The sequence below is a fragment of the Erithacus rubecula genome, assembly GCF_903797595.1.
Source record: "Erithacus rubecula genome assembly, chromosome: 3".
NCBI classification, from domain to species: domain Eukaryota; kingdom Metazoa; phylum Chordata; class Aves; order Passeriformes; family Muscicapidae; genus Erithacus; species Erithacus rubecula.
Window position 1 is genome coordinate 110,797,322 of NC_136689.1, and position 9,256 is coordinate 110,806,577.

A 9,256-nucleotide genomic window follows, 5' to 3' on the forward strand; every position below is an offset into this window, starting at 1 on the left:
TTTACAACATAATTGTGTTCCACATTAACAGGATAGCTCATTGAAGTGTCAGTCAGAAAACAGTACAGTCCATGCAATGCTGTAGCTTGGACACTCACCATAATACCAAATTAATTTTGAATTTTAGTGATTTTTCAAAAATTTCTCAAAAAAATGCCAAACATGAAGACTTAAAAGACAGTTGTGAAGAATTAATTGGAACGCTGATCAATGTAAAATGGCAAAATAAAAGTAAATTTTTGTCAAGGAATAAATATGATTTAGCATGTTTTTTTACTGCAAATATTTACAATTAGATGGCACTTGAAGTCTTCTGAATACTTTTTGTTTCAATCTTTTTTCTCCTGACCATAGGCTTCTTCCATGCTCTCAGGGAACTGAACATAAGACTCGAAGAGTAACACTGCTTTTCTAGGAAGGAAACTGAAGAGACAAACATTGCATTAGCCTATTTTTTCTTCTAAAAGATACTCTATAAATAAAGAAATGACAAATGACAAAAAAAATGACAAATTTTATGTACTCAGTACTTCTAACATCTGGCAGCAGCACATTTGACACTTCAATGTTATAAATCAGGAAAATTAATGGCAGACCAAGACATTTTGTGAAAGCCCAGCCTGCCGTGGTGGCAGGGACTGGAAGCAGACAGTGCTAGTCCAGGTAATCCTTCCAGTGTACAATCTCACGAAAATTTTTGTAGTTTCTATATCCAACTGCAGCTTAAAACATTTCTTAGAGGCAGAAGAGGCCAGAGGAATGTTATTCACCTAGACTATTAAAACATCAAACCTGCTGTTTCTTTAAAATTAGGTTTATATAAAGCTGGATTGACTGCAGAAATATTAACTAAAGGACTGTTTCAACTAAACTTTTCTGCTGATTTTACAGGCATATGACACAGGAAAGAAGGTAATGCTACAAGACAAGTCACATGCTTACATTTTGAGTCCAAGTAAGTATACAGCTGGAGGCATGATCAGATAAAATTTTTCCTTTTTAATTGCATCCACGATCCTGCTGGCTGCATACTCTGGATCATAAACAGGAAACAAACAGGGTCTCCTGTAAAACAAGAAAAAAAAGGGGTTGTGAAATTATAAACTTTTACTTTCAAAATAAACACATACACATACATAATTCAGTAATTTATGCATTTCCCACCTTCCCTTCAAGTAGTCTTGAAAGGAATCTCCACACTTTGTTGGTGCTATCATCCAAATAAATTGAAAACACTTTGATGATGCTGGGAATTTAATGACCTTTTTGTAAGCTGACCACAATGAAGTTGATGCCCACACTGACTGCAGCTTTGGAGACTTCCAGACTTAGCCATACTGTGTGCTGTTCTATGCATCATTGCTCTCCAGCAGTGTTTCTCTGCTGTCAGTGCTGAGGTGACAGCCAAATGGACCAGGACCATGTTTGTCAGCAGCCAGGAGAAGGGCTCTGCTCTGCATACAGACACTGCTGCACCATGATGAATGGTGCAAGCAGGAGCAGAGCACTGAAAAACCAAGATGACTGGTGCTGCACTCCTGCAATGGCTCTTTCAGTGCTTGCAGCCTCTCCCATCACTGCAGCCACAGAGCCACCCACCTGATGGCATCACCACAGCTGTTCTCACTCAGAAGTACAGTGCCTGCCAGCACAGGGCACAGCTAATCAGGACAGGTCATGGGTATCCTGACAGCCATATCTGTAATTACACTGCCAAAATTACCTGGGGCAGAGAGCATCAGCACTCTCCTGATAAATAAGGTTCCCTTAACCCTTAAATATGGCTGTGTATTCCCAACTGTTCCTTGACTGTGAGGCTGTTACTCAGTTCTTTTTATTGACTGTATGCAGGACTTGCATTTCTTTATGTCAAAAGTCTTAGTTGTCTGTGTCAAAGGGGAAAAAATACTGAATTGAAAATCCAATCTACCGACCAAAACTTGAATATGATATATCCAGTGAGTGACAATTATATTTTACATATGAAATAGACAAATCTAATCTTTACTTACTTGCTTTTGAAGCCTTTGCTTAACCCAGTACTAATAAAATAAGGGCAAATGATTGTGGTTTTAATGCCACGTTTTCCTCCATGATACAGTTCTGAATTTATGGATTCCATCATTCCAATGATTGCACTCTTACTTGCACAATAATCTAGAAAGTGAATAAGAGAGAAATATCCAAAGTTTTGAAAAGCACCACAGTAAAACCTATATAGAGAACTGAATTATTTGTAATACTATTTAAGCTACAATATAATTTAGTTGTCATTGACAATCTTGTAATTAGTATTTGAAGCATACTGGTGATCCTAACTCTGGAGATTAATGGCTCTTCCCCTGAATAATGCACAGTTGCCCAAGGATAAAATAAATCCTCTTCAGCGGGGGCTTTTTTTTCTTTTCCAGTGCACTAGAGAAAGATGTAGGCAAATGAGCTTATTCAGCATTTTCTGTAAGTTTCCAGGTACTCATTTACCAACCAGGCATTCTTTCAGTTCAGAATGTCTTCAACTTTTAATATCACAGGTTACATTTCAGAAAAACTATTTCTAGTGGAAAAATAAAACCACCCTACTTACAAATTCTGCTATAGCCAATTACTTCATATTTGCTCTGCAGTTGCAACACCATTTTGTTTGCCCAGGAAGACTGAAGCTGATCTTTTTTTTATGTTTTGATCAACTCCATCTTTGGTGTTTATTAAAATTTGCACTTACACAACCATGTGCAACTTGACCTAATCTGGGCCTGTTTTTATCTGGGTATATGGAGCAAGTGACCATCAGATATTTCTACCGGCAAAATTATTCTAGTTTTCTTCTTTTGGCAACCACAGATCCTTGCCAGTGCAGGCTGCCAAAGGCAAGCGTTTCTGAAGTGTCCAAGAGAACTGATTAGTATGTATATCTAATTTGTAATGAAAGTTGACAATAATTACCTGATGCCCTGTAGAGTCCTATTAATCCAGCTGCACTTGCTGTGCTAACCAGGTGCCCACGGTTAGAGGCCACCATGGCTGGAAGAAAGGCCTTGAGAGTCTAAAGGAATGAAAATATATTTATTTTAAAATCTCCTTTATAAATAGGCATAACCAAAGTGATTAATTCCAATATTAGGGTGTTCCTGGGTCTTTTATCCCTACTTGCTTTCTGAGTTTCCAATACACAAGAAGCCCAAATGTCATTTTATCTCTGTAACAGTTTTTAAATGAGAGACAACAATTTTTTGAATGTCTGCCCTCTGTCTCTGAAGATCTAACAGCATTACAATCATATTATTAAAAGTAAGAAAGTTGGTGTTTTCTCTGTTTTCCTGGTTCCTCACAGTTTGTCTATCACCAGAGGTTTGGTACACAAGAGGGAGCTAGAAGTCAGCACATGGAGAGAGTTCAGCTGTCTGTGGGCCCTTTTTGTTACAAGCTGGACTGGCTGCCAATTCCAGCTCTCCAGGACACCAATGTGGGTGATGCTTAATGGGAAGAATGCTTGTGTTTTACAAAGGGGAAGATAAAAAAAAGAGACAAGAGCAGTAACTTTTTTTTTTTTTTTTCCCCAGTAGCTGAGGAATCCTATTGGACTCCAGATGTAAGTGCCATCACTTCATCACTTTCCTCCTGCCCTGGGTTTCTTCAGATTTGTCAGGGAGAACACCTCTCTCAGTCTGTTTTCCTCAAGTATTTGGTGGGAGGATGCAGTGTGGCTGGTGAATCATTAGAGAATTTCCATCTGCACGGATTTTCCATTGAGAACTGCCTATTTACAAGGAGTTACCAGGCTCTGTTGGTCTGCAATGGAGGCTGTTCACTCAGGCATATAAACAAAAAGTACAAGAGGGGGCAATAGTACTACTGACTCACAATAAAGCCCTCCTAAATCTACTGAGACCCCAAAGAATTGTGAATTCCTTCAGAGGTAATAAAGCAAATTAATTTTCTATGTACTTCAATCAGATGGTGACTACAAATCAAATCACAGCCTGAAGACCAACTTGTGCAGCATAAAATCACAGAATCATTTAGGCTGGAAGAGACCTTTAAAACCAAGGAGCCCAACTCCAGATGTAACACTGCTCAGTCTGCCAGTAAACTGTGGTTGTGTCTCCCTGAATGCTGCAAGTCTCTTAGGCAAAGCTGTCAGATGCCAGGAAACAAAAGGAGCAGAGAAGTCACATGCCATCGTGTCAGCACTGCCTTCAAGCTCAGCTGTTGCAGGTGGGGCCTGTTTCATGATACAGCTGCAGAAACTCTGATTGAGCAGAGTGCCCAGGCAGGTTTGTGTTAACATTACTGAGACATACTGGGGAGACTGTCTGCAGTTGCAGGATGATCATGAAAACATGTATTGCCCCAGTCAAGGTCCTTCACATCCCTATTGCAAGCTTAGTTTACAAGGCAGATGCCACCATTGTGGTTTTAACACCAAAATACTTGTCTATACCTTTTGGTCACTTGAGAGTAAAAAACTGACAAAAACTTTACCCAGATTTGAGAAAAGAAGTTGATTCTGAGGGTCTTTTCAAAATCTTCATCTGTATGATCACAGAACTTTTTCGCAATCACTATTCCAGCATTATTGATTAGAATAGTAACATCCCCAACTTCTTTTTTAACCTGAATAAAAAGAAAATAAAGATAAACAGAAACCTTTAGAAGGTATCCCTGCCACTTGTGCTTCATTTATGAGAATGTTTAGTAGCCTTTGCAATAAGTGATAAGTATGAAAACCCAAGTATGCAAGAAGTGTTGTATTGCATCAGATCAAAGGTCCATCTAAGCCCCCCAGACTTGTCTCATGATGGAAAGCAGTGAAAAAAGGATCCAGGCTCTAAGGTCTCAACTTTTCAAATGCTGCAACGTCAGATCTTTTGAGATAACTATATCATTGTCTTTAATATATCCCAATGATTCTCCAACTTGCCCCCCTCCCCAGATTGGTGTAATTGCTCCCTGAACTCCAGAATAATTTTGGCTTCCAAAGAACCCAAAGGTCAAATGTTCTGAAGCTTTAGTGTGCACTGTGAGCAGGCTTTGATTGCAATCTGAATATTTCCAGTCCCCTATTTTTGGTATTTTGGTATAAAAACCTGCATTCCTCTGCCAAGCCTGCTCAACCCCTTTTCTATATAATTTCTACTGAGCTGGAAAGAATTCAGCTCAGATAACTGGGGGATACCAATCCCCTGAGCACGATGACATCTACCATAAAATAGGTAGATAAAATCATCCTTAGCTCAATTCAGGATTGTTTTTGAAATCAAATCAAAAGATTTTGTTTCATGATTTGGATTTATATCAAAGCAGGTGGCCAAGATTTACTCACAGTATGAAGAATCAGTCTCAGAGATTTCTCTGCTAAATGTGGATGATTATCTGAGGTATCAAAAATTATGTTATGGCTAGAAAAATGTTAAAATCCCACATGTCTGGCAATTTGGAAACAGGTGATTGGATCTGGTGTCCCAACATCTGACCTTCCTTTGGCTCTCTGAGGGAGCCTTAGCATTCAGTGAAGATTTGTTTGATATTTCTGCAGCTGTGCCAGGTTTAGGCCTTCTCATTGACAAGCAGGGCTCAGATACTTGCACCTTTCCACCTGCACAAATGAATGCAAATCTAGACACTGTTCAGTATGGCAGGAATACTCAATCCTTCCTTTGAGGAACACATCTGTACTTCCTCCCCACTCTTTTAGTCAGGCCATATGATGATCCTCTTTTCCTTTTCATGACAAGATATCTTCACCAATGGCAGTATTTTATTTTCATGGCTGTCCTGTTTACTGACTACTACAAAATATGGGTGAAGCTTGGCTTCCATTTAGAAAAAGTCAAGCTGATTATTCTACATTGTGCATTTTTTAGGTGTGTTAATTCTTCTGTTATCATAATTTCTTCTAGTTTTCTGTTAGACAGGTTCCTAGTGTGTGTGTGTGTTCTCTCAAGTGCCCTCTAAGACTGGCAGATTTACTATGCTTGATCACCTATTATAGAAAAAGACACATTCTGCATTTCTAGCCCACCAGATCCATGTCTGATTGCCTTCAGAATTCCCAGGTGGACACCTCTTGTTTCTGAGAATTAGTTGTTGTTCACTTGACCAGTTTGTTGTAAAACCTCTTCTTTAGAGATTTCAATGATCTCTTTTGTTTCCTAGAAACAATATTTACACTATGGGAAAATACTTATGTTTTTCAGCAGTGATTATACTAAATGAAAAATTAATTTAAATTTCTTGCTCTTGCTTTCTCTTCTGTGTCCAAGCTCAAGTCTTTTCATATTACCAATCAAAAAGTTTGCAGATAATTCCAAGAGTAGAGGAGAGCCAGAATTGGAAAACTCTTCATCTAAGAAGATTTCTGTCTCTAGCAGGACAGAACAATGCATAAAAGTATATGTGAATATGTAATTGTTGTTAACAATAATTTGGCACCCTAACAGCAATTTTAAAATATTGAACTACTCTTTAAGTTTCTGTTGTCAGGTCAGTCTGTGCACTTCAGAACAGTGTTTGCTGATTTGGGCACAGCAAATTCCACAGGCTGGAATCCCGTGGGTGATTTGGTTAATGTGTTTGGAGATTGAAAATTACTGGGGGGCACAAAACAAAGCTTTTGAGATTTTGCTGAAGTAAGAGCAAACAAATAATTTCAAAATATTATTAATTTTTTCTTTACAGTGAAATGATATGTGGCCCACATTCTACTTACGAGTACGGGTAAAAGAAATCCTTTCTGATTTTCAAACATGAGGATTGAAGTTTCAGATGCTTGGTGTTTCTGAATTCAATTTACCTATTAGAAGTACTTTTCCTCAAGAACATTTCTTGAGGAAAAAAGGTTTTTCACACTTTCATAACCTTGCTCAGAAAGACTTAATCTGATTAGGTTAAAACTAGAAACAACAACCTCAAAGCAAAGAGCTGAGCCTCCCATGTCTTCACTTTTCCACCCACAACTCATAGAAAATTAATGTTATATTTTAAGTCTATTCTGAAACGATCTATCATCATTTATAGAATTAAATAATGTAGCTAATTCCTCTGATGTATTCCTACAGACATAGAATGTCAAAGATGTGACATAAGAGTATATAAGCACATGTATATAAGCACATATGCTGAGAATTTAACCGAAGTTTACAATTTGTTGAAGTTGTAGAGTGGCCAACTGGATTTCAAGTAAAGGTACACTGGAAAGCATTTTCTAGCATTTTATGGAAAGGTAAAAATGAATCATGCTATTTCAATGTCCAATTCTGAACACTGACAATAATAATAATAGTACTGTAATAGTTTACAAAGCTATGTCAGCACAGCAGAAGAGATCCATTGGAAATTGAGCTCTTTTACAATATCGACTTTTCTTTTCTTTTTAAATTATATATTGATACCTTAAAAAAATCTGAAAGCCTAAATAGGTTAATATTTGGAGATAATCTCTGCTGCATGTTTCACCATGCTCTTAATCTAAACATTCCTGTGTCACAATGAAGAACAGAAGTGAATAAATCTCAACAGAACTGATTAAACTGTTACTTTGCAGCAACTATAGTTTAAGTTCCATCTAGAAACTATGCTAAAGGAGAAAGACATTGCCCTACATGATTACTTCCCTCTAGGGAATAGTATGGTTTCTAGCAATAAACAGCAATGTACTCCATAGGATAATGTATTAAAAGAAGCAAAAATGCAGATCTTACCTTGTCTGCCTGTTCATAGACCTCCTCCCTATTGCTGCAGTCACAGTGGTAGACAAACACCCGGTTGGCTCCATTTTGCTGGGCTAATCTGCTTGTTTCTTTGTTGCCTTCATCATCGATGTCCCAAAGAACCAAGGTTACTCCCAAAGGAGCCAATTTTAAGGCAACCTGCCTTCCAATCCCATTTGCAGAGCCAGTAATAAGTACTATTTCACCAATAAAACTTTTTTTGCGTCGAGAAAATAAAGAGATGGTGTTCTCAATAAGTAAAAAAAATAAAAATTTCAGGTACTGGAGTAACTTCTTGATGCATCTCATGATTTCTCAGGTACAAGCACCAGTCTTCTGTTGTGGAAATCCAGAAACACAACACGTTACGATAGCGGGATACTGACTGAAAGAAAGAAGAGGTTGACCTTCAAACAGCAAGTTCTTTTGCAGTGCTCTTCTGTGCAGGTGAAAAACACATTATTAAATATTTTGTTTGTGAAAGCTGCCTTACTAGTAGGATTAGAGCAAATGTCTTCCTCTAGATCCTATGGACCTGTTCTATCCCAGGCTCCTCACCTTCCAACTCTGTTTTTAAAAACATTTAGGGACATGCATTTTAGGCAAGTATGTTGCAGTAGTAGCTGCCGAGCCCTTTGTTTTCCCAGCAAGGTGATGCTAGCTGAACAAAAAAGTACTGAACATGCTGGTGTGATATGAACCTTAGGAAGGAAGGAGTCCTCCTCAGCAGGAAATGTGTGCCTGTTTCAGAACTCATTCAACTGGGATATTCCCACACTAAGTGTATTTTCCAGCAGCTGACATCACACAATGTATTATTCCCATTTGCCAGCAATTTCCCAGCCCCAGGGAAAAGCCTGGCCCTGGCACTTGTAAGCATTGGTGTTCATCCTGCATTAGGCAGCACCACTCCCTTTATAGTACTCAAGACGGGACAGGAGAGGCTCAGGAACAAAGCTCCCACACCGTCCTGATGGATAGGATAGGATAGGATAGGATAGGATAGGATAGGATAGGATAGGATAGGATAGGATAGGATAGGATAGGATAGGATAGGATAGGATATAGGATAGGATAGGATATAGGATAGGATAGGATAGGATAGGATAGGATAGGATAGGATAGGATAGGATAGGATAGGATAGGATATAGGATAGGATAGGATATAGGATAGGATAGGATAGGATAGGATAGGATAGGATAGGATAGGATAGGATAGGATAGGATAGGATAGGATAGGATAGGATAGGATATAGGATAGGATAGGATAGGATAGGATAGGATAGGATAGGATAGGATAGGATAGGATATAGGATAGGATAGGATAGGATATAGGATAGGATAGGATATAGGATAGGATAGGATAGGATATAGGATAGGATAGGATATAGGATAGGATAGGATATAGGATAGGATAGGATAGGATATAGGATAGGATAGGATAGGATATAGGATAGGATAGGATATAGGATAGGATAGGATAGGATAGGATAGGATAGGATATAGGATAGGATAGGATAGGATAGGATAGGATAGGATAGGATAGG

The 9,256-nt window shown here is 38.4% G+C and overlaps 1 protein-coding gene across 1 annotated transcript; it reads right to left on the minus strand.

Annotated features, from left to right (window-relative positions):
• Positions 1-310: 310 nt before the first annotated feature.
• LOC306799035 (epidermal retinol dehydrogenase 2-like) lies at positions 311-8,018 on the minus strand (the record flags this gene model as incomplete). Its single annotated transcript, XM_079299551.1, has 6 exons — positions 311-423; positions 943-1,065; positions 2,013-2,157; positions 2,944-3,043; positions 4,483-4,614; positions 7,701-8,018. The coding sequence occupies 6 exons, from the start codon at positions 8,016-8,018 to the stop codon at positions 330-332; spliced, it is 912 nt and encodes a 303-aa protein (XP_079155677.1). The 3' UTR covers positions 311-329.
• Positions 8,019-9,256: the final 1,238 nt, after the last annotated feature.